Raw genomic sequence first — 25,831 nt, forward strand, 5'->3', positions numbered from 1 at the left:
TTGAATAAATCAGTTTCTTATTAACACGGGTGTGTATTTGTGTATTTCATGTACAAGGGAGAAGGGAGACGAGCCCTCCATGTTATCCCAGAAGACCCAGAGTCTCCCTCTCCAGCTCTGATACCAAGACCTGTCCATAGCGTGGTTCCCAACGACACGCAGGACAACTTAAAAGCAACACCCAAACCAAAAGGAAAAGAGGAAATAAAAGCTTAAAAAGTTGGTAACTAAAACCAGCAGATGCTGTTAAAAACGCAGTGCTGGGTGCAGACCCAACCTGGCATTAAAAAAGCCTGACAGAAGCAGTCCCTGCACAAACCCCAGCGGGTGCTGAGCCAGTCCCGTTCGGCAGCAAACCAGGACATTCTGGGAAAATGCACGCTGTCCCTTAGGAAAAAAACAACCAAAAAAAAAAAAAAGAACAAGAAACAAACAGAAATTAAACATTTGCTCAAACTACAACCGCTCTGTAGGCAAAATATTTTTTTTTAAAGATGGCTTTTAAATTTTCATTTTTAAACTTCTCTTTAAGCTACCTAATTACGTGTGAAGATGATTTCTAAAAACCCATAGTGTTGGTGTCTCTTCTTCCTCATAGCATTTACACCACTCAGAAATCCAGCAGTCACACATGCATACTCAGCTTTTGGATTTTTCCTCTGGAAACAGCTAGTCTTAAGTTACTGGGCTTTTGTTTTTTTCTTCTTTTCCAGAACACGGAGGCAGAGAAGGGGGGTCCACGCTGGGTCTGTCTGCCACATGAATCCCCCTCCCTTCCCCCAAAAGTCAGCTTTTTCTTAAATTCTCCTCTTGTCGATACCCGTTTTGTGTTTTTGTGTTTTAAGACTGTCCGAAGTGATAAGGACCGTGGAAACCCTGAAAGAAAGTTGGAGACATAATCAATTTTCAACAGGCAAGAAACAAAACGCTCCGTGCTCAGCTCCAAAGAGTGCCCAGCCCAGCCCAGGGCTTCCCACCAACCCCACTGTGGCTCCAAGAACACTCTTAAACCACAAGTTTCAGGGTTGGTTTCCCCAGACAGGGCAGATGCCAGCACTTACCTCTGTCAGATGTTTTTTAGGCCAAGGCCACAAAATAACTTGTGTTTTCAATACCAGAATCCCCTTTAGATGCTACAACACCTGCAGGGCCAGTCCCTGCAGCCCCCCCAGTCTGTCCCAGAGACATGGGGCAGTAACTGAGTAAGAGGCTAGGCCAGATAAAAACCCAAGAGAAAAAAATCCCCATTCCCACAAGTGCCATGTGTGCCTTCTCAAGGTGACAATACACATTTGCCTCCAGTGAAATCAACCAGAGTATTTACCAAAACCCCCCAAATGCTCCCTTACTGAATCCATTTCCCTCCTTTACATCCTGAAGTGAGTCATCTAAATGTCAGATCTAGTCACAGGTCTCAAATTAACAGGAACTCCTTTTGTAATTCTATTGTCTGGATCAGTTATCCGGGGTTTCATCAGGAAGCAGAAGACAGACCAACAGGCAGCAAGGGATGCCCCAGCTCACAGAGAGATGAAGTTTGTCAGTGATGAAGGTACAACTCCCACACAAACCCAGACACACACAGAGGTCAGGAGGGAGATGAAGGAGAAAAACTTGTTATATCTCATGGCAGAGTTGGAAGACCACTATGCAAATGTTTCTGAACACAGTCCAGCTCTTCCCAGCACACTCTGGGTAAGGCAGTGAGAGCCCAAACCATTCCTGTTCCAGCTGAATGGGAAGGTCTGACCTCAGTTTTCATCACTCTGCCTTTGACAGGGCAAATTTCCTAGGAAATACCATCTCCTGTGTGTTCTACAACTTCAAAACCCCCTCACTGCAGGAGCCAGGGACATGGAACCACAAATAGGAACTCAGATTGTGTAAAGAATCAACGTCACTGGCAAACCCCAGGCTGGAGAGCTCTGCTGCAGATCTAACTGGGAAGGAAGTGCCACGAACAGTCTGTAATCTTGCTACAGCTGGAGAGAAAAAAATTCATTCTTGGGGATATAATCAGGGGGTAAATACAAGCAAATGGCAAAATGAAGCAGCTCTCAGAATCCAACCAAGAGGAGGATCAGCAGACAATTAACCAGGACATCTCTTGAACTGCGTGGGAAGTATGAAAGACTGGGAACGTGGAAATTGCTGTTTGCAGACAGAAATACACGCAAGTGATGGAAAAACAAACACGCTTCTACCCCAGGAATATGCTGCAGTGCCAGTTGGTACAGCTTTTCAAAAGAGAACAGCCAGCAGATTCCAGCATGACAGTTCACCTGAGGAAGGAGATGCTCCCATCAAAATCCAGAGACTGAGAAATCCAACATTTCCAAAAATACTCTCAGTGAAACTGGGGGAAGGGAAGAAGCAGGAGAGAAACATTAAGATGGCGTGAGCAGGTGCACAAAAAAAGGACAGAGAGGAAAAGCAATGTATAAACAGGATCCCAAGCAGTCTCACCTCACAGGGATTAAGCTATTGCACTTAGCACTCTGCAGAAGGAAAACAAGATTTGCTGCTGATTACCTGTACAGATACATTTGCCAGAATTTGCTTCGAGTTACCTGCACAGAAGGCTTTGTTTGAGGCACTGCCTGGTGAGTTCAGGAGGAGTTTAATCACCCCCTGCTTCTCTGCTGGGGGCACCCTGGGAGCCCCTTACCCTGTGTTACCTCAGAGACAAAATTACAGAGACAAAATTTGCTTGCTTTAATTTGAGGGTTCCATAAGCATCCCCCCGTGGTGTAAGGAACTGCCAGTCAGCCTCAGTCTGACATCAGAGCAGCTCATTTGTGCTTTTGGATGCAGAGACCCTGTGAAGTCACCGTGAGCTGGTTTGCAGGGAAACCCTCTGAATCTCCACTTACTGGTTTCTGGAGCACCTCATTTCAAGCTACGCAATTATGCAAACTGTGTCAGCTAAACGCAGAATTTAGCTCAGCACAAGAGATTCCTCAGCATGTGCAGCTCTGCACCACCTGCCACCCTGCACTGAACACCTGACACCCTGGAAGGAGCTCCCCAGCAATGCCAGAGCAGCCCCACAATCCGTGACTGTGGTCAGCTCCTCCTGACGCGAGGAACTGCACCATGGAAAAGCCCCAAATCTTTCCTTTTGGTATTGCCCCCTCTTCACTGCACTTCACCTACCCAAGATTCATTATTGGACATGAGAATATGGCAAAATTGAACCCCACTTGTATTTTTAAGCTGAGTGAGAGCTGCTTTAGTGCAGACCCTGTGCAGGTGACTCCATCTCCCCTGTCCCATGACATTTAGTTACCAGGCACAATGTAGGGGTTTGATACCAGAAAACTTCAGTTACTGCTGCAATGCAAGTAACAAACCCCTGTATAACATTTTCAAGCTTAATTATCCCCTCTATGTAACATTTTACATCACAAACATGCAAAAAATAATTCTGCAGACAATTGCAGTTTTTCTGAGTTGTTTCAATGGAAGGATTATTCCCACTATTTTTGGTGCATTCCCGTCTATCCTCCAAGTGGGATCACTGTCTGCATGAGCAGCTCAGCTGCAGCTTTGCAAATTCACTTTTAGTTCTTCCAGAATGTTCCCTAGAAGTAACTGCTCACTTGCTGGTGGGAGCACTGGCTCTTCACACAGACCAGTGTGTGACAACACAGGACTGTGATTTTTCCAAGCAGAGACTCTGCATGACAACTACTGGTATCAATTATCATTTGACTCGTGCCTCTAGAAAGGAAATGAGATGTTTTGCAAAGTTAAAACCCTTTGTGAATACTGAGCTCTGTAAACCGAGGTACCTGTGCTGGGAACAAAGTGAGGATTAAGTGAATCTTTCATAAACCATCACACACGGGCTTTCAGACAGCTCTTTATTTCACCTCTGTGACTGAGTCACCACCAATGCAGGTACACTTGCAGGGACAGGAGGTGGATGCACAGCTGCACAGCAATACAGGAACCTCCCAGTGGACACTGGCAGTGGCCCCAGCCCACGCTGCTGGTCCCCATCCCCTCAGGCCGCTCCTACCCCGCGCTGCTCCAACCTCGCTTACGTAAACTGAGCACAAACACAGAACAAAGCATCCAGCACTTGTGTTTTATTCCATGCATGCTGTGCAAACATGGCGTGGCTGGGAGACCACCAGGACGTTCAGGACCTTCTGGGAGCAGGCAGAGCTGGTTCAGGTGCCCGTGGGTGAGGAGGTGGCAGGGCTCAGGTACCTGACTGAGTTCCCATGCACAACTCTCTGATGTGCTGCCAGGCCAGGATAAACAACAGGCAACTCTCCTGGGCTGCAGCAGAGCAAAGTTGGGCTAAAATCAGATTATCTGGCACTTCCCACAGTCCAGAAGGACATGAATCTCATGAATGAGCTGACATGCAGCACCCAAACCACTGATCTCTCACTACAGAGGCAATCCCAGCCCAGGCTGCAGTGCTGTGGGAGCTCCAAGCCCAAAGTTCTCCCACTGTGTCTAAATGGATGTGACCACACAGTGACCAGCCCAGTGTGAAGCCCAGACATCAGGATGGAAGGAGCTTCTCTCCTCCATAGATGCAAACATTTTTGGGGCATCATCCTCATGCATAAAGACCGTTTGATGCCCAGTTTCCAGTAAAACTATTTCTGTCTAAAGTTTACAGAGGTACTCCAAAAATCTGCAAATTGGAGGCCCAGGTTTGGGAGAAGCACGGCTCTAGAAGCAGCAACAACACTGAAGCTCAGAGAGGGGAGGCCAGTTAAAGGCTCCAAGGACACAGGGTTGGTTTCCCCTTGTACAGAAAGCTGCCAAGTAACTCAGCTCCACACAGAACAGAGGGAGATGGGGAGCACAATAAACAGCAGGAAAAAAAAGAGTTCAGATTTTAGAGTTGTGAACTCCAAATATGTTTCTATTTCACTGGGCTTTGAAGAGCAGCACAAGCAATGACCAGGACAGCCAGGCACCATTTGCTTTGGTGGAGATGATGCTCAGTGACCTGCCTGGGCAAATCCTTGCAGAATCACAACCTCCAGGTGCAGTTTTCTGCATGGCATACAGAGAAGTGATTCCTCAATTCATCTGGGCAGCAGGTTTAGATACAGGTCTGTGGATTTTATATAGAGATGTTAAGTACAATCTAAGTGTCAGAATACTGCTATTCATTTCTGATCTTCCCGGACACGGAAACCAGTACATTTATTTCCTCAGTTAAGCAATTAAACTCTTAATTCCCAGGCACTGTAAGACTGGATCTTGAGCTTTTAATGGGAAAGCCAGTCACAAGAGAGCAGCAGTGACCGTGCAGGGTTGCTATGAGACAGGAGTAAATAGGAGGAAGCTCTATCAACCTCAGATCTCTGGAGAATCCAGAGAAAGCGACTGCCAGAGAATAAAGTATCCCTGCATGGGGATTTCTGGGCATCCTATCCTGCACTTAGGCACATCTTTACATCTAAGAACATGCAAAAACTCCACTGAGAACAGCTTTAACAACAACATGCTTCAAGCAAAGGCCTGACAGGCCCTGGCCTGCAGCCTCCCTGCAGTGTGTGTGGAAGGTGGGCAGGGAGCCTCAGGGAGGTGGGTGTCATAGCAGGAATAAAGGGCACACAGCTTCTTCCAACCATACCACAGGTTTCATCTTACCCACTTACAGGGAATTCTGTATCTGGTTTTGTTTGTTTTTCCCTGGGACACCCAAAGCACACACTCTGCTGCTGTATAAAAGCATTTTGAATGTTTCCAGGTGTGAAATGCTGCTGTACTTGTCTAACCCCAGCAGCAGATGGCACGTCAGCATCACCACAATCCTGGCTCCAGTGGGGAGTTCTAGAGGACAAGTCACACCTGCTCAGTGCACCAGAGGGAAAACTAATTCCAACAAGGTCTGGCAGCTTCGAGTATGTTTTACACCTGCAGATGCCAGAAACTGCTCGTTTTATCTCAAAGATTTCATGGTCTCATGCACTGCATGACTGGGTGTCCCCAGTGTCTGTCAGCAGAGGAAGCCTCCACAGTCATCTGAGAAATATTTAAGGGCTTATTTTACTTTTAAATACAGGATACAGGCTCTTCTCAACACTTTAACTAAACCTGAACCATCTCCTTCACTCACTGAATGGTCTGTCAAACACAACTGGGGATTCCCTCCCTCTCCCAGGTACATGAGAGGAGACAAAAATATCTACTGGGCAGAGGTCCTGCCCAATATAGATAAAATCCAGGAATCTTGGAGTCTGTGCCACTGCCAAACCAATCCACAGTGCTCTTCTGTCTGCTCTAGAACCTGAAATAAAGCCTTTCACATCAATATTCAATCACAGGGCAGCAACTCCCAGTGCAGTAGTTTTCCTTCTCCTCTGCAGCAGCAGAGTACAGGTCAGACCCCCTGGGGATGTGGAGAAGATGGGCCAGGCAGAGCTTTTCCCAACAGGTACTGGAGCTCCATCTGTTCCTCAGGTAATTCAATATTCCTGACATCACCTCTAATAACCCCTTTTCTGCTCCAGCAGCATCCCCAGCTGGCGACACCATGCACACAAAGGGAAAAAAACCAAACAAAACTGCATCTTCTTTTCTCAGAGGCCAGGCTAGGGAATGGGGGGAATGTTCACCTGGCCATTTCAAACCAGATCAGGTGTCTGGGATATCCAACTCCCTTAAACTTGTTTACTACAGAACCAGTATTGTACCAATATGAATACTCAGTCTATGGCAGAAAACTTCCTGCCCCGGGCAGAATGGGCAAGGCTGGAACATGACTCAGATCTTCAGACCTACCAGAACAACCTCCAAAGGATAAAATAATTTGTCTTAGTATGTCACAAATTAAAAGAACTACAGTAGAGAGAAAAAATATCCCAAAAATCAAGTAGCTTTTCCATATCCCCCACCCCCATCCAAAAGAAAGGACCATAAAGTTGTCTCTTTTGAAGCCACCAAACAAAATGTCTGCTTTAATCTCAGATAATTCACCTCAAATCCACCCAAGAATATTCTGTAAAAGAAACAAACAACCCCAAACCAAAACAAGCAGAAAAAAAGAGAGGAAAGGTCACCTGCCCTGCGTTTGGGATTAGATTATAACCGCCCCCGTTTCCTCAGAGCAAGGAGCTCTGGGTTTACCAGCCAGACCAGCTCACTTCAGCCTAGTGACACCTCTCAGGTGGTGCTTCACTCTCCTGTTGGCTTCTCTCCCACAGCACAGCTGCTCCTTGCCACGGGCTCTGGTTCCTCACACCTTCTTTGAAGCCAGTCCCAGCCCGGCCCCTCGGGGAGCACCACGACCCCACAGCCACTAAAGCAGCGACTTTCAGGTGCTGTTTCACTGACAGGTCATTTCCCAAACCATCCACTCCACTGTGATGAGATGCTGTAAGAGCAGAGCCTGGCAGCAGGAGCCAGCCCAGAGATGGTGTTTGGAGCACTAAGAGGGAGGCAATCAGGCTCACCCCACAAGTGCTGGCTATAAAAAAATGCACAGCCCTGGGGTAAAGGTCACTAAACAAGATGTGCTGGCACAGGACAGGCAGGTCATCCAGGAGGAACTAAAGTGCTGTAGGTGAACTAACATTAGGGCTTTATTAAGTCATTCAGCAACCAAGTGTTATTGTCCTACACAGCCTGCTCAAAGTACAGTAAAGCATTTTTAAAGGATTTTAAAAATCAAACTAGTTTGACATACGACAGTACACACCTACACATACTGCTGCATTAACAGGTGGATTCTGAATTGTAAATAATCCTGCAATTCATTTTTCACACACAAGCAAATAAAAACAGTCAAAATATCACTCAGACTCATATAGCATCCACCAAGCAAGCTTTTGAGAGAGATTTAAAGTAAAGATAATTTAAAAGTCACCTACAATTATGAACAAGACAAGGACACAGACAGGAGCAGTGCTTTGATTGACTGTTCCTGCAGGCAGCTTCTGGGATCAAATGGTGAGTTCTTTAGTCTCCCCACACCAGCTAAAAAAAACTTATCTGGCTAATCTGAAGTTTGAGGGTGTGGTTATTTGTTCTGTGTTCAAAATTATGTCAAACTCAGGACACATCTAGAGAGATATTTTGACTTATTTGCACACACAACCGGAGCAGGCTCCGGCCACTTGTGGTTACAGCACCCAAACAAGGTTATATAAATTTTAAGAAGGACTTGAAGCAAAAACAAAAAGGTGGATCTGGTAGAGTCTATCAGAGGCAAAAATACTTTAATATAACATGAGGAGTTGGCAGAGTCAGACAGTCAAATTCAGAACCTTCTTTAGCAGGTCTGGCAGAAGCAGAAGGAAAGGGCTTTGCAGATTGGAAGGAAGAGCAATTACACACCTGCCAGGCTCCTCCCCTACCCGTTCTCCTGCTCGCCCAGGGCACCTACCTTACTGTACGTCACTACCGACAAGTTGTTCGAGTGACTGCTGGGGGAGAGATTTACAGAGTTTTGTGACAGTCCATTCTGATCTTGTTCGATTTGGTCAGGAGCAGGCCCCCATGTGTTTTTGCTGATTGTGCCTAGCTCGGAACCCCCAGGGTCTTTTAGGTTGTTTTCATCTGGTTGCCTGTTCTTCTGTGGAGAGGCGAATGGGTTAAAGTTTCCTTCTACCTTGCGATGTGGCTGCGTGTTGAACTCTGTTTCAAAGGATGACAGCTGCTGTGTGACACCCAGAAGTCCTCCAACTTCCACGCTGAGGATCACCCAGATGACATCTGTGGAAAGACACACGTTTAGGTTGTCACTAGATGGGACTTTATGGAAGGATCAGAAGGAGAAAATGAGCTCCATCCTTTACACTAGTAAGAAAAAGACTTAGTGCTTAAAGCACATTTTTACAAAGTCTCATCAGTACTGGTTCCAGTGCCCCCAGGTTAACAGAGCTGGGACTGGGAGTTTGTATTTTAGGAGCCAATTGAGGACAGTGGGATTTATCTTAGCAGCACATGACTTGCTTAGGGGAACTTCACACCAGACCAGGTCGAGGACTCCCAGCACACACCAATAATCCTCCTGAGCACAACCCCCCTCACTGAAAACTGTACACACACCCCCACAGCATACACACAGCACTGATCCCTGTACACACACAAACCACTGATCCTACTGCACAACCATCACTGACCCCCCTGACCACACACAACCACCACTGACTCCCCTGACCACACACAACCACCACTGACCCCCCTAACCACACACACACCACTGACCCGACTGCACAACCACCACTGACCACCCTGAACACGCACAGACCACTGACCCCACTGAACATACACACACCACTGACCCCTCTGACCACACACAACCACCAGTGACCCCCCTAACCTCATACACCCACCAGCGATCCCCCCAGCGCCCAAACACGGCGCTGGAGCGGCCCCGCAGCGCCCTCTGCCGCTCTCTCACGGCCTTGCAGCCCCGGTGCCGCCCCGGGCGGGCACCACCGAGCCCCCGCCCCAAAACGGGACGAACGTCGGGGCTCCGGGATCGCCGGGCCAGACCTGGGAGCAGCCGCCAGCAAAGCCGCCAGCTCGGCGGAAGGATAAGAGTCCCTTGGACTCAGAGCTTGGCGGCCAAGGTCGTGCGCTGGCCAAAGTGACAGCTTCTGGCAATGCAGTGACATCTTCCATTGTCCGGGACTGGGAACCCTCTGGAAATCCTGGGAAACCCTCGGCTTTGTGAGCACATGGGACCAGCAACACAAACTGGACAGGCTGTCCCACCTGCATGGGGATATCCCTGCCTATGCCCCAGGGACACACAGTGTCCCCTCCAGACACTGAGGAGCCACAGGGCAGTGCAGGGCTGCCAGCAGCTCCCTCTTTCTGGGCACTGGTATTTTTCCCTTTGTGCACCAACACCACCTCTCACTCAAACCCTGAAACTTGGGATACTCCCAGCTGCCAACAGAGACACAAAGATGTTCTCAAAGCTGGCAGAAAAGGGAGGGAAGGCTGCACTGAAGGCAGATGTTTGAGACCCAGGCAAAATAGCCAAATGTATTCTTTAAACAGAGAAAGAGCTCACAGGGGATACACTAAATCACTGCATTAAACCCTGGGCATTAACTTCTCACATGAGGTTTTCACTACTATTTTATGCCCATGTGCAGTTCACAATGTTAAGCAACAGAAAACTGTGAAAGAATCTCAACAAAGACCGACCAGGAAAGAGTCTCCATGAGAGATGTGCACATCCCTTTGTTTTCCAGAGTTTTATGTAATCTGTAATTTGTTCCAGTGCTTAGAAAACACTGACCAAGACAACAAAGCAGCTCCCTTGATGTTTTCTTTTACTCTGTGTTCTGTATTTAGGCCTGGGGCTGGCAGACCTCTGCCCTCCCACTCTGTTATGGGCCTGCAGTGTCCCTGCTGTCCCCAGAGGGCTGGGAAGGGGCTGCTCACCTCCGTAGTAGAGTCCCGTGGCAGTGCACATCCGCCACTGTCCCTGATACATTCCGGCGGTGCTGGGGCTGCACATCTGCACGCTGACATCGGCCATCTCCTGCGGCTCCAGGGACCTCACCATCACCATGTTCACGTGGCCAAACTGGTCTCCACCGACATACTTCAGGCAAACCCCTGGGGGCCACGCCTCCGTCCCTGGGATTAGACGGGAGAGGGAATTACTGACAGTGCACCAGGAAAAGCTTTGTTTGTGTAAGACTGGATGAAACCTGCTTGTTAAAACAGTTGTGCAATTGTTGGACGGTCAAAGGAAACCAAGATACACAGGACACAGCAGCAGTGGATGCTGAGGAAGCCTGGTTTTCAGAGCAGGCTTAACTGGTGCATTTAAGGACCAGTAGAACAATTCCTATTTGAGTAATCTCTAGGTCTTTGTTACACAAAAAAATTCTCAAAGTCACTGTGTAACAGCTTAAACACAGAAAACCCAACTTAGCCTACACACACCTCCCCTTCCCCAGGGCCAGATGCAGAGACAAGGGCAGGGCTGTGTTGTGTGTCCCCATTTCTGCCTCCCTCCGTGAAGCCCCTGAACCATGCCACATCAAATACCTGTAATTTATACAAAGTGTTGGCAACACGTCCTTTCAGGGATTCATTTCTTTCTAAGCCTGTTAGGAGTCTCAAGAGGAACTCGTAGTTTGAGCTGTAACTGCAGTGCCAGCACGATTTCCTAAATGGATTTATTTCTCTCCTTGTATCAACCCTTTTCCCAGGCTTGTGCAAAGGTGGGAAGGGTTGTGAACACACGGTTATCTGTGGAGATCCATGTTTAGACTGCAGACACTGGGACTGACAGCGTGACCTGGCAATCAGGGAGACAGAAAACAGCTCCTGCGTGCAGGCACCGCTGCCAAAGATAACAAGTGCTGGGGCAGACAGAAAGAAAAAGCGCTTCTGACACTCATGAAAAATCAGTTTAGCACAATTTTCTTTTGCTTCTTCCCCAGTCACATCACATGACTAAGCCAAGGACTGAGAACACCTCCTGCTCAGCTGAGGCTGCTGGAAATGGCTACGGAAAGCCTGAACCACCACGAAGCCTGGAACTGCTCCGTCTGGTCCGAGGCGAGCGCGCTGGAGGCTGCTCTGACCTCACGTTACCTCAAGGAGCATCCTTTGCAACAGCTTGCCTGCTAATTTAATCCCTGTGGATACTCCAGTGAAGATACAGCAAGGACTGGTTTTCTTGTCAAGTCCTTATTTGTGGAATTCACAACCTGGCAGGGAGAGCGGGATGTGCAGGAGCGCAGTGGGACGTTCAATGTGAGGGTTGTTTCAGCTGGAAAGGTGCTGAGAGAGCAGGGCTCTGAAAGAGGAGCTGGGTGTCTGGCTGACCTCAGCCTGGGGCGTGGGGCACTTGAGCATGAAGCCTCATCTGCAGAGGTTGGCAGCCCAGCAACATGGTTTAGTTTAAATTATTTATGTGATTTTTATCGGGTTTAATGGCTTTAGGCTTGCAAGGTGCCTAGAACGCTGCAACTGATAAGCCTCATAAAATGAAATTACAATTATGTCATTCTATTCCAGTACACTCATCTCTCAGGAGATGATAAATTGCAGAGTGTCCTGCAGAGCCAGCAGCAGCTGGGGGCAGAGCCGGGAGAGAAAGCCAGGCTGTTAAATCCTGCAGCTCTTTCAGCAATGGTTCTACTACACAAACTGCTCTTTTGGCAGAAAAAGCAGCACCCTCCTGCAGGTACCAGAGCAGGGCATTGTTTTTTACTGACACATATGAGAACCTGACTGAACTGAGCTCACACGCCTCAAACTGACAATCTCTGAGCTCTGCCTGTCACACTCATCAGACCTGCAACGCTCCATGACACACGCCTCAGGTATTTTGTGTTCTAGAACTGAAGTCATGTAATCAAGGACTCCTGTAGAGCTGTTAAAAACCTTGGCGCTGCTTCAGTTATCTGCCTAACAAGTAGATATTATCTGGAAACACTACAGCCCTTTGATACTATACCTTAATTAAACCAAAGAATGGTTTTCAAATGCTGCAGTCCTCACAGTGCACAGTCATAACCAGCATGTGAAGCTGCACTTCACTAACCCTCAGCAGTGTGGTTGTACCAAACCCTGGCCTCCAGCACCACTGTTAGGGCATGGATGGATGGTTTGACAAGCCAGGTTCAAATCACACAGAAGCCAAAACACTCGGAAATCCTACATCAAGATGGGCTCCTGTCCCTCATTTTAGAAGTACTAGGATTTCAGAAGGTGAAATATTCCAAGAACAATGAAACATCCCCTGAACTAGGATGTTAAATTAAGGCTGAATTTGCATCCAGGAAATGGCACATCAGAGGAACAAGGAAGGGAGGAGTCAGAAGGGCCCAAGATAAAGGTGTAATCATAACACACATGATTTGAGATACTAGGAGTGGAGAAACAAGAGCAATCACACTGACTAGATTTGTAAGAGCTGTATTTGGGACAGTTATAAAAAAAAATGCCAGTCAACTTTTCACAGTACTGGAGTTCAAGCAAGTTCCACACATCACCCTTCCATTGTACTTTCAAACAAAAGGAGGCAGAAAAAGTAAATCCTTCCTCTAAAACACATTCTCTCTATAAATCAGTGCTCTCAAAAATCCCCTCCTAATTATCAGTGTTCTTAAACATCCCCTCTTAGATTTTTAGTGTGGTTTTAGTGTGGATATTCAGTCCAAGTATGGCAGTTAATCACAAGCAGAAATACTGAGAGAGCTGAACCTGACTTCTATTGACTCCCAACATCACACCTCAGTGTGGGATTGTTCTCCCTCACACAAGCACAAGCAGGTCAATGAAATTCAGGCACACTGTTTTAAATGTTCATGCAACATCCTGTCACAGCACTGCTGGAGGACAAGGGATTCCTTCACATCCACGGATCTCATTTTCCTCTCTGTCTGCATCCCAGTTCAAGCACTGGGAATGTACTTTGCCCAGCCCCACTTCCTGGATCCCAGCCACTGCTTTGACTTATTTCAAACTGGAATGTGGTCTCTCCAGCCCTGCATCCTCTCAGAACATGAAAAGGCAATTCTGCCAAAGTAGACCTGCCACATGACCTTTGTGTCACTGCCTTGTTTGTATACAAGTTTCCTAGAGTTTGTTTGTGTGGTGGCACGAGGAACAAGACTGGTGACCTGACCGAGCTGCACATCCCACCACAAAATGCTGTTGCCAACCCAAGAAAGGAACTTGCACGTGCTGGCAGCATCTCAGGGTGGCTGCAGCCCAGGTGAGTGCACAGGAGCTTCCTGCCTCAAGCCAGCATCCCTCCCTCTGGATCCCAGAAACCTGGGGTTTGCTGCAGCCCAAAGGCCTCACCTGTATTCTGTATCCTCCATGTTTTTGTAAACTGGGTATCAGGAGGGATGGACTCTCCTTCACCTATGGTGACATCTTCCACAAACGACATGGAGGGGACATTGATATTTGGACTCTCGAAATCATAGTAGGCTCCAATGGCAGCTTGTAGATTCCTGGAAAGGAAAAAAAGCACATTACAACCTGAAGTACAGGTGGGTCAGGCCCTTTGCACACATCATATGTCATCCTAAACAGTTCAGCAAAATATCCAGACTGTAATAACTCTGCTGCTCATGTGTTTTTAAAAGCTTTTCTCTCTATTGCATATGGATTCTCCAAGATAACTGAGCCCAAAATACAGCACTTTTTCTTGCCAGGGACATTGGTTTACATCACTTTTCCACTCTGCTTCTATTTTCCCTGGAAATCTTGGAATTTACAAGTCTTAGAGTCCTCTGCTGCAACAGTTCTTTATGAAACTTGGTGAACAGTTCAGGAGAGAAGAGCTATGCCACAGGAGGCAAACACGGGGCAGTTTCTTCACACCAATCTTGTTACCTCAGCTAATTTCAAAAGGACCAACCAAACCCCTCCATTTTACTTTGGCACACAAGGTCCAAAAGGAGCACAAGAGGAACCAAACACGAAGAACACTCTTCTGACAACTCTCAGGGTCAAAGGGCACCAGTAGCTACAGATAATAACTCCAGCCTCGCTGCTTTTGAAACATACCACCAGGTACAAACTGTTTATTCATCAATAAAGTGCCTCTTCAGCTCTGGGTAGTCACAACTCGCAGGAACTTACAAACCACCTGAGTCAAAAGTTCTCACTGAATATAGATAAATGACAGTGCAAGTCTGTGATATATTAAGGACATTCAGAAAGCCACAATGCTATTGATTCCTGAGCCACCATGTAGCTACAACTCATGATAATTAATGTGAGGAGAGGAACAGTCAGGCAGGAAGAGGATTCATGAGCCTTAACTCAGTTCCACGATATACTATTAAGTCATTATGTAAGTGTTTGGCAAGTCATGTAATGCCTCTGTTTATACATGTCGGAGAGGTTATGGCCCTGATTTACATGTTGTGAGTGGGTGCTGTGAGAATGGAGATGAGTAAAATCTCCCCAAACGCAATGGGCATAACAACTGCTTTTTTTTTATTCATGATTGCAAAAATCTGTATTGCTTTTTTGAGCAGGATAGAAAAAAAAACCCACAACCAACCGACAAAACCAAGACTTCAGGAATTGGGAACCACCACCAAAACCAAAGCCCTGCAGAAGCTGCTCTGTGTGGGCACAGTGACATATTGAGGGGCTGGAGAGTGGTGGGGTGTCATGTGTCCAAGTCAGGGAGCCAAGGTGAAAGCAAGAGAAACATTTGCAGCGTGACCCTGAGCAAGAGCAAACACAGGGTTTTGTGGGGCTGCTTGCCAGCTGGAAAGAAGCTTGAAACAGTGAGTAAAGAAACTGCCTCCTGTTCAATTCCTACAGTGTTCATGGCAAAAAAACATTCAAATCAGACATCCTGGATAAAATCTGAACTGCATGGGAGCAGTGTCACTTTCTCCTACAGAAAACTCAGAGGATCCAAAGTGCAGCAGCTGACTGGGGGGGCAACAGCAGAGGGTAGAGCCACACTGGGGGCACTGGGAGAGGACCCAAAGAGCCCCATCGGTTTTGCAATCAATCCACCCATCACAGCACCAGCAGATAATCGCTGTGTGAGTCACAGGAGTTCCTGACATTCTGCTAAGGAGGCACTGGAGAAATGTCCTGCACAACATGGCCACGGGGATCGATGAGCAATTCAGCAATCCCAGCCTCACTGCCAGACCTTTGCCGTCTGGACTTTGGTCCAGCACAGGAGCCACCAGGTCCCACTGCCGTGGCCAGAACTCTGAATGCCAGAGCAGAAACCATTATTCAGCCTGAGGCGTTTTCTGCTTAGGAGTGTCAGGGCTCTATTTAATCCCACCAGCTCAGTAAAATGCTGCAGGAAGGGGCCGTGTCACATTAGCCAGTAAACAGAGACAAATGCTCAGTTTTACGTCACCAACCGCCTGTTGCTTATACACTGCACAAGATTTACATAACTCACACCAGGGCTGTGCCAAGAGACTCCTGCTCGCTCACCCAGCTAACACCATGAGCTGGAGCTTAGTTTGCACTAGGATTTCTTCCTGTAGTACAACAATCCAAGGCAAAAGGTATTGTAGGAGATATAAAAGACAGCAATGCAGCTCTTTCTCTCTCTAATCCACTGCTACATAACTACATTTTCAGACGGACCACAACATCTTGTGAGTGATGGTTCTGGAATTGGTGGTACTGACGTTTTACTGACACCGGAGAGGAAAAATAAAAGCTCGGAGGGGCAGATTTCTACCGCAACTCTCGGTGAGGCAGCCCGGCTGTGTTTGTTTGCTGGGTTGCAAACAGGCCTCAGAAGGTAGTGGGCTATTTGTGCACACAGGCCTGGGGCCAGCACTCCCATCCCGGGGTCATATTTCAGCGCGCTTTGCCATTGGGAAACAACAACACTCCTCTGCAGCATCGAGTTAAAAACTAACTACAGAACAACGCGTGCTGGTAACAGATTTGCCCCGTTTATGATCAAATATTCCCAAACCCACCTCCCCACTCCCACCACGTGATTGATCTGTGTGATGGGGGATGTTTGGGGTGAGCCCCTCTATGTGTTTCAATGCCTCTTGGAATTCCCAGTAGAAAACTAAAAAGAAGCTTCCAGAAACTGAAGAGAAATTCGCAGTGGCAAAAGCCAAAGTCAGGATGACAAAGCAAATCTGCCTTGAGTTCATGTTCTTTGACACAGACAACCCCAGGAGATAGGGACAGTGGCAGGAGCCGTGCTCTGTGCCATAGACACCCCCAGCTCACACCTCGCTCTGTTCTCAGCTCCTTGCACAACCACTGGCTCTGTCCCACTCCTCCCTGGCCCCACAACCCCACGGAGCAGTCGGAGGGCAGCACTCCGGGGAAAATGCCACTTGCAGAGGTGAACTCTGCAGTCTGGTGATGTGCAGGCAGCTGAGCCCAAGCAGCACACCCTGCACTCGCCCTTCTGCCACAGGCACAGCATCAGTGCAGCCCACAACCAAATGTGACCCTAATGACAGACATGCATTACAGCAAACACACTCGAGGCCCTGAAATTTCTCTATTTTTAAATACATATTTGGGGGGTTTTTAGGTCTTTAGGCTCGTGCCCAGCTGTAAGTGCATAGCCCCAGCTGCAGCCACTGCAGGGACAGACACAAGGGTCAGCCCTCAGAAGGTCCAGTTATCATCTAAAGGCTTCTGCTCACACATCCCTGCCTGCTTGATTTCACTTCTCAGTGTGACTTACACCACACTACTTACCACCCTCTGCTCTCTGCCATACGAGATAAATTACTATTATAAACCAAACAACTCTGCAAATCCAGCCAGTGTAATTGACATGATTGAGCTCTTCTAATTACAGGGGTGGCCATGCAGCTCTTTCTTCACAGGGCCCTCCAGGTCTCAGGCCCTCTTTACGTTCCCAAAATGAAGCAATTTTTCCATTTTTAGAGCAGTCCTGGACTGCAGCAGTTTGTAGCCCTGCCACACTTACAGAGCAGGTCCGACAGGATGGAAGCCCTAATTCCCAGGAAAAGCCTGCAGTCACAAGTCACCCCAGTGATGGGGTGAGCCCAGGACTCAGCACCGTGTTCAACTGTGGCCCTAAGAACAAGATTCCAGAAAGAGAGAGGGGAGTGGGAAGCAAATAGAGGTTGTAGCTCCACATCATCAACCAAATCCACTCTAACTCTGGGTATCCCACTCCTTCCTCTCCAAGGGCATCCCGGAACTCTTGGGTGTCAAGTGCTTTTCCCACACAACACCAAAATGTTCCTTTTCAGATCAATCTTTCTGCTCTGCTGCTTCATTTCAAGCCTCAGGAGCTAAATTACAATAGTCAAGTTAAAATCTTCTCTGCTAATAGCTCTGGCGACATCCCTTAACAACTCTTAAGTGATAGCAAAGAGGTGGCTCATCTTGAGCCCTTCTTTCCCTTCCCTGTTTTTTCCAGACAGCCTTTTGTTATGTTAAACCAATATGTTTAGCCATTAATTAATTAAAGTAATTCAGTGTTCAAAATTAAAAGAGACTCTTCCAAATCAGTTCACAAACTCGAGGCCTCCTTACACAACCTCCCTGTCCTGCAAACAACCAGCAATATACGGATAAATGAAAATTGTCTTTTAATTCATTGTATCAGACTTTTTTAGGAAATTGAAGACAGTGTTGAGGCCTCAAGCAAAGCAGGGCATGGGCCCAAGACCCTTCTGCTCCCAAGAACATGGAGAATTTTTTCAGCATAGAGAAGTTCAGTATCTTGGAAGAAAAGCAGTACAAGCAGAACATACGAGATGAGGGACATTAGAATTTGAACTATAAATGTTACAGGAATCTGCAAATTTTCATATATTGTCAAATTACTTGATGACAGAGCAAAAGAAAAATATGTCATTTTTTTTCAAGAACAGATTTTTGGGGGGGGTAAAAATTCAAATCAAATCACAGCTTAGGCTGATCAAATCCAGCCTGTAAATTCCCCTCCCTCTGGCTCCTGCCCATACCCACGGCACAGCACCCACATGGCCCACTTCTGGGGGACACTGCAGGGCTCTGCTTCTCCTGAGCTCTTGGAGAACACAACAGACAGAAGGCTCCCTGCAATGGCACCTCCCATTTGGAATTTCAGATGGGATCAGCCCTGAGGTCATGCAGAGACAGCCAGCAATACTGCTTAGGTAACAAATGGACTTGGTCATTGTGAGGAAGGTGCCAAAGTCTGTCCCTCAGCACTCGCAGGGTGCAGTGTTTTGTCATGAGCCAAGCCACTCAGGTGACATCTCCTGGAAATACACAATGTAGACGCTGGCAGTGCTGAACAGCACAATAAAATCTCCAGCACACAACACGTGATGTAGGACACCTCGGACTCCTCCTGTAACTCAAGTCTCCACCTTCACAGACCTCCTCTCGCTCTCCAAATGCAGTCTGTAACCAGGCACCACAGCACCCCATAAGGTGCCTATTGTTAAAAAAACAAAAAGAAATAGTGCAGCAGATGGACAGTTTCTCAGTTCCCAAATAATGGAACTTCTCTACATGATACAGGGGGAAGAGACTAAAAACACATATGGGAGACATCCAAGTGAGGCAACCCCTTTTGTCTCTTAGTTTCCACAATCTTATTTGGATATTCTTCACCTCAGCTCTTGGGGCCCTGGACTGCTGATATTCCAAGGTGGGACATCTCCAACAGCTTCTATCACTCCTGAAGCAGGAGATGCCTCACTCCAAGCTTTGGAGAAGGCCAGAGGGGATGGGGGAAGAGACATGCACATCATGCTGCAGGGAAGCACTTCTACCTGGAGCTTTCAATTCAATAGGGATGACACATGGCAATTAAGTGCAAAGTCTTAAGATGTTTTGAAGGGCTGGAATTTTAATGAGTGAATATCTTTTAGCAGACAATTTCAGAAAGCAAAATTTCTGTGTGGTTCTTGACTTCTCTTACACTAAAGTTACACTAAATTCGATGTATGAAGTTGGGAAACTACCTTAGAAGATGTCTGATGATGGAAAAGGACCACTGAGGGAAGCTGAAAGCTTTAAGCTGAATTTACACAGCTGAAGGCAGGGGGAGAAGATCTGGCTAATTTAAAGCTTATGTATTTTTTCACATGAAGACACAGAAAACATTTCATTGTCTCAGCTGAAAGCAGCAGTTCCACATACAAGTGGGGTTCAAGGAAGAAGACAGAAACCTGCAGTGACAGAAGCAATCCTGTGTCTGCAGGGGCAGCACGAGGAGAGAAACTGGGAGCCCACAGGGGAGGCACAGTGTCCTCAGAGCACCAAACCAACCACGGAATTCACTTTCCCTGAGCAGCTTTAACGTGCACAGAAACAGCAGCTGCTGAAACCTTCCCGAGATACCTGCACAGGGCTGAGCACATCACCTGAGCACAGTGAAATACCTGAGCACAGTGAAGCACCTGAGCACAACCCCTTTGCCCAACAGCAGCACCACAATAATGGTGCTACAAGTGGGAGCCCCCAGAACCACCCCCAGCAGCTGAGCCCTCCCAAAGCAGTTGGTCCCAGCAGCTTTAAGTGGAGGGGGTAAAATATCCCGAGAATGTCCCAGCAGGAGCTGCCAGTGAAAATAGGCAAGAGCTCTTCCCAGTGGAAAGGCATTGAGAGCTGCCAGTACACAGGAGATTCTGTAACTGCCAATTCCTCAGGACAAACTATGTTACCGATCTATAATTGTCTGCAGGAAAGGGAAGGGGGATTAAGCTCTGACAGAAACTGTCAGAGAACAAGTTGGGGCATGTCAGGCAGAGTCCAGCTGGACCAAAATTATATTGTACCCAATTCTGCTACAGTTACCTGCTTATGCTTTCATGCCACAGGCACCAAATTTTTCAATGCTCTGCACCTTGGAGCACAATTACAGTATGTTCCACAGTTATAAATACAATTTTTTTAGAGTCTAGATTTCATTCAAAATAATCAGGTCAAAAACTTGAGTTGTTCTGGAGATGAGGTGTGTGTTTGGGGTTTTTTTTTAAATGCGCTAGATAAAAGCTTCTAAGAAAATATTTTTAAATTGTTTAATTCTGTAATGCTGCTATTTTTAGTAGCATTAGAAGACAGCTGTGGACACAGAGAGGCAGCAGTCTGGGATGGTTCGCAGGCACTAAGAGACATCCCACTGTGTTTCAAGTGAGCTACAACAGACCAAACAGTTTAAAACCTCTTTTCCCTTCCCAACCCAAGGGTGTAAATGCCCTGCATCCACAGCAATCCACAGAGCTCCCCAGACTGTCCTGACATCCTGCCAGCACATCAGCAACCACCAGGTCTGCTTCTGCCTCTGAGGACAGCGTGTCACCCTGGAGTAAGATGGACATCAAGTCCAGAGCCTCAGCTTCCTTCTTCCCCACTAAAGCTTATCAACACCCCATCAATGTTTTGGGGTAACCCTTCTCACCAGATGTGGCCCAGCTGGTCACCATAACCAAATATTAACCTGCCCAGAGTCACACCAAGACACAGATTGTTTGACAAACGTCTACTGAGTCACAGAAAGAACATGGGACTCTGGTCAGTGTCACCTGATAATGATGACAAGAAGCAAAGGAACAGGAACTCCCACCCACTGCTGTCACTGCCCCATGGATGCTGGGGGAGGAATGAAAAGCCACAGGCATCCCCAGGGAAGGATGATTTATTTGCACAATCAGGTCTCAGTTTCTTGCCTCCTCCATGACACGAGGATTCCTCACCAAAGAGAAGAGTGTCAAAACTGAGCTCGAGGTCTACACAGAGCAGTGGGGAATTTTTCCTCACATTTGTCAGAACATGGATTCAGTTTGAAGAGCAGCCCAAACATCTGTTCTCAGAGGACACTTACATGCTGCAGATGTCTGCAAACACCTGAGGTTAAAAATCAGGAGCAATGCTGGTGTGAGCCACTGTGGGAAACACATCCTGTGAGTGAATCCCCTTCACCAGGTCTGTTCTGCTAAATTCTGAGTGCCCTGACTTCTTACACAAATATACCTCAAATGTTTCTCTGAGTAGCACCTACATCTCATATAAGTCATGGGAAAAGCAATTAAACCCCTATTAACTAAACCATGTCTTTAGGTCCCCAATTAAGTACCTCCACTTCTGGGCAACACAGATGTTTCACTGGATATTAAAAATTTGAACAGCCCACCCACAGGGATGGAAATGTGAATCTCTAAGGCATTTGTAGCACAGAACTGTCCCACACCTGACATGACAAACAATAAGGTTTTACTGCAGATTTCCACAGTATTTTCAGAGACAAGTTTATCTTCATGCAAAACATCACACCTTGGGAGTACTAGTTAAACCGTGACACAGCTACAAATTCTCCTAAACAGATGAAAAAAACAAGAGGATCTCCAGAAGAGATCTGTCAACCTTACAAATAATGACCTTTTTCACCTAAAGCTGGATCCAAAAAGCTTTGTTACAATAATGCTTTCTTTCCCCCCCACACACAATAGAAACCATCATTACCTGACACCTTTCAACTAAATATCACACCTACTGATCTAATAAAAATTCAGCTTTCTAAACAAGAGCTAAAAAGAGAATGTAAAGAAATATTACATGTAAAATATTGAAATATACATTAGCTCTTCCAAACTAGGAATCTCTGAGCCAGCTACACTAAAATATGGATTTTAAATCCACCACCATCAGCTACTTCAAACTAATTCACTTTCTCACGGAATTAAAGCAGCTCCAAGCCTCTCACCCACAAAGCTGGCACACGCTCCAATTAAACGAAAATCATTCCTTTTTCTTGTCCCAATACAATTTCCCCACCAGCTTTAGAGGAATTCAATGACTTTTATGGAGTTCCAGGAGCTCCCTGTGAAGGCGAGCCAAGGCCAAAGGGTTTCAGACCCACTTGTGCCCATCTCTCAGATCACTGTGGAGCTGCAGGCAGCACGTGGGACTTCACTGCAGCACAGAAATGCCTCCCACCTGTGGTGGGGCCCAACATCTGGAGGGGAGGGAGCAGAGCCAAGGTAACCGAGGGGGATTTCATCCTGGATGCAACGGTAGCAAAATGCCCTCCCCACTCCACTGCCCAGGGTTTCCTCCCAAGGAAGAAACGTTTCAGCATGAAAACAGTTCGTTTTTGCTTCTGCTTTTTGAACAAAGGAGTTCACTTTTGGTTTGAGGCCGAAAGTGAAAGCTCAGCCTCTCCCTCTGCAGCCTCTGTGAAGAGAAATAAATAACGAAATAGTAAAGCAGGATGGTGTGTGCTGCTGCTGGGGAATGTACAGCCAGGATCTCGGGAATCAGATTTATGCAGCAGGAAGGCAAGAAGTCAGCAGAAAAAACAGACAGAACTCTAGGAAAGTGTTTAATAAATACCAGGGAAAGACAAAGGGTTTAACCTGTATTTCCTGCAGATCAAGGAACAGCCTCTGAAACTTTGGATGCATATGTTCAACCCCAAAGCATTTCTGCAGCACTTAATAAAGCCAGTTGTCAGTTCCTTAGCGCTGCCCAAGCCTGACAGAGGTGTGAAGGAGCACTGGAGAAGTGGACACAAACTTTTAGAGGCTACTTACAGGTATTCCTCCCCAGTCAGCCACTAATTTTTCCTCCCAAATCGGCCAAACAATCTTTTTAAAAGTAATTCCTTTATTCCAGCAGTACTGCTAATTCACCCTAAATCCTCTGACCACAATTACTAACGATGCTGTTGGAAATGATCTTTCAAAGCACATGAAGCTCTGAGTGTCCCCTCACAATTGAAACACACAAAGTGGGGAAGGAACTGCGGGTCTGGAGATGACAGTTATTCACAAAGAGCAGCTTCCACACCTGGGCACAAGTTCTAGTGAAACTATTTATGTCTTTGTTAATTAACTCGCAGGTGGGACATTGTTACAGAGACCCTGAAATACCCGATGTGTGCACTTCTGTCACCCCACCATGAGCTCCCTCACCATTTCACCTGCAGGTGAACACCAATCCTGGTGCAAAAAGAAGGGATCATCCCTGAAAGAACGTGCCATGCCTTTAACACTTGGAAAAGTGATCTGACGCTGTCATCAAGACAAATTATTTGCATAACACGCTGGTGCCAGAAGGTTCTGACCCTAATCCCAGGCCACACAAGGCAAACTTGGTCAGGCACCTGAATCACCTGGGCAGTGTGGACTGCACAGGGCCCCTCAATGACATGGGGAAGGTGCTTCCAGAACAGGGACACGTGTCCTCATTGTCCCTGCTGGGGGACAGCGGGGTCAGAGCAGGGTCAGCCCAGCACAGCCAACGACCCTGCGGCCATCCAGGAAGGGGTGGGAGCTGGGCAGAGGGACAGGCACAGGGCAGAGCTGGCAGCTGCACACACCAGCATGAGGAACAGCACCAGGCTGGGGGAGAAGGAGCAGCCTCTGCCACTGACACAGGCTCTGAGCCCTCTCAGAACAGTCCCAGCACGTGTTTGTTTGCACACACATCTCACCACCACAACGGGCACAGGCCCACCCAGCCACAAGACTCATCATTTAGTTCAGAAAAATCATTTACTTATCAATTTATTTCAGAAAAAAACGTGAAAACCAATGTTTTCAGAACCAAACGATTGAAGTTGGGAAATTAAGGCTATTTTAACTACTTCAGATCTTCTTCAACCGAAACTAACATTTGAAAAAGCCCTCAGTTCTGAGGCTGGATTTGAAATGCTGTCACTTCAAACTAGAATTCAACATTCCTGAATGAAAAAGAGCTGCTTCAGGAACACTCTGGCTACACAAAGTACCTTCAGGAGTTAGTTTCAGGTTCAGCTCTATTCCCTGCTCCCCACAGAACCCCCAGGATTACAGTGCACTGTCAGTTTTAGTCATGTCACCAACACACGGATGAGGTGGGAAAGCATCTTCTGCTGGGAACCAACCGTTTCTTCCAAACAAACTCCTGAACTCCTCCAGACCTTTTTTCACACTGTGGCAGCTTACAAAACACAAGGAATTACTTGCTATTCCCCTACTCCTTCAGCAGATGCTTATTTGCCACTAGAATTCATTACAGAGCTGTAGAAGGAAGGAGAAGCAAAACCAAAAGGCCAACAAAGTTGTCTTATCACTGTTTATAAGCTCAACAACTCCACAGAAGTTTTCTCCCATATTGATATCCTGATATCCTGACCTCCCCTTGGATTTCAGTTTTCAAAGCCGAGGTTTCTGGGTTTGATGTTCTACCTCTAAGCAGAGCTTAGCCAAGTGATCTCTGTTCACCGTGTCAGAAACACACAGCACCTATCTGCTCTCCTGCAGCCCCCACCCTGCACAGCTTTTAGGTCAACACACTTTAGAGATGGGCTGAGAAGTGCAAGGGCTCAAAACGAGCCAAACCCCCCGACTCACAGAGCAGCTGCTCCACAACATCCTTTTTACAGTTCCTGAGCTACTGCACCAAACCACTCCTAGCTGCTGCTTTTCACCCTTGTACTGAATATCTCCCCTGTTTTTCTCGAGCTACACCTTCCCTGATAACCCGTGCCTACTTTTTCCTTGGGCAGTGACACAGAGCCTTTATCAAGGCAAACACACACCCGAAAGTCGGAAGATTTAAAGAGACCCTCAGTCCACAAGCAGACGCTGAGTTTCCCCCAAACACCCCGGTAACTCTCACACGTGCACCGCGGCCGCTTCCAGGGTCCTATAGCGCCTTTCTGCCACAATTTCCCTTCCTCTGAAACTGCCTCAAAGTCGGGGCGCCACAGCCCGTCCCCGAACGCAGTCCCTGCCCGCGGCTCACACGCCCCGTGTATCTGTTTGCCGCTCCGACAGCTCCACGGCCCTCGGACGGGCGAAGTGGCAAACCCGCACCCGGGGCTGGGGCCAGGAGTCAGCCCCGTCCGCCGCGGCCCCGGCCCGCTGCCCCACGGCCATGGGAGCGGCCTCCGGCCCCGCGCTGCCCGCCGGGCCCGGGCAGGGGACAGAGGGCCCAGCACAAACACCGCCCGTTCCCCCCCGCCCTGGCGGGGCCCAGGGGTGACCGGGCCGGGCCCGTGGCCCCTCGGCCCCGCGAGCCCCCTCAGGCCGCCCCCCCCCGGCCCCAGGCCCGCACCAGTTGGTCATGTCGAGGAAGAAGGCGCAGCCGGCGGGGCTGAGCTGGAAGCCGAGCAGGCGCTGGAACTCGCCGATCAGCACGTCCTTGTCGGTGGTACCGAGGCAGCTGAACTTCTGCATGAGCTCCGCGTCCAGGTCCACGTCCATGCCCTCCATGGCCGGGGGTCCCGGGGGCTCGGCGGCCGGGCCGGGGCCGCCTCAGCGCCGGGCGCGCGGGGGGGGCGCGCGGGGGCGGGCGGACGGGCGGCTGGGGGGGGGGGGGCAGTGGGTGCGCGCGCGCCGCTGCCACCGCCACTGCGCCTGCGCCGCCCCGCCCCGCGGCGCGAGGCACGCGACGTCACCCCCGGCCGGCGTCACCCCACGCGCGATGC

At 48.0% G+C, this 25,831-nt stretch overlaps 1 protein-coding gene across 1 annotated transcript; it reads right to left on the bottom strand.

Annotated features, from left to right (window-relative positions):
* Positions 1-25,720, bottom strand: ILRUN (inflammation and lipid regulator with UBA-like and NBR1-like domains). The gene is made up of 5 exons (XM_066335981.1): positions 25,459-25,720; positions 13,771-13,925; positions 10,384-10,581; positions 8,366-8,694; positions 1-876 (listed from the first exon to the last, which is right to left on the bottom strand). Exons 1-5 carry the CDS (start codon positions 25,614-25,616, stop codon positions 841-843), a joined length of 876 nt encoding a protein of 291 aa, XP_066192078.1. The 5' UTR covers positions 25,617-25,720; the 3' UTR covers positions 1-840.
* Between the last annotated feature and the right edge of the window lie 111 nt (positions 25,721-25,831).

Source organism: Sylvia atricapilla, chromosome 25, assembly GCF_009819655.1.
Source record: "Sylvia atricapilla isolate bSylAtr1 chromosome 25, bSylAtr1.pri, whole genome shotgun sequence".
In the NCBI taxonomy this organism is placed as follows: domain Eukaryota; kingdom Metazoa; phylum Chordata; class Aves; order Passeriformes; family Sylviidae; genus Sylvia; species Sylvia atricapilla.

Coding starts and splice junctions, on each gene's coding strand:
- ILRUN (XM_066335981.1), bottom strand. CDS start 25,616: ATGGAGGGCATGGACGTGGACCTGGACGCGGAGCTCATGCAGAAGTTC. Junction 10,582..13,770: donor ATGGAGGATACAGAATACAG/GTGAGGCCTTTG, acceptor GTCTAATCCCAG/GGACGGAGGCGTGGCCCCCA. Junction 877..8,365: donor CGGTAGTGACGTACAGTAAG/GTAGGTGCCCTG, acceptor ACTTTCTTTCAG/GGTTTCCACGGTCCTTATCA.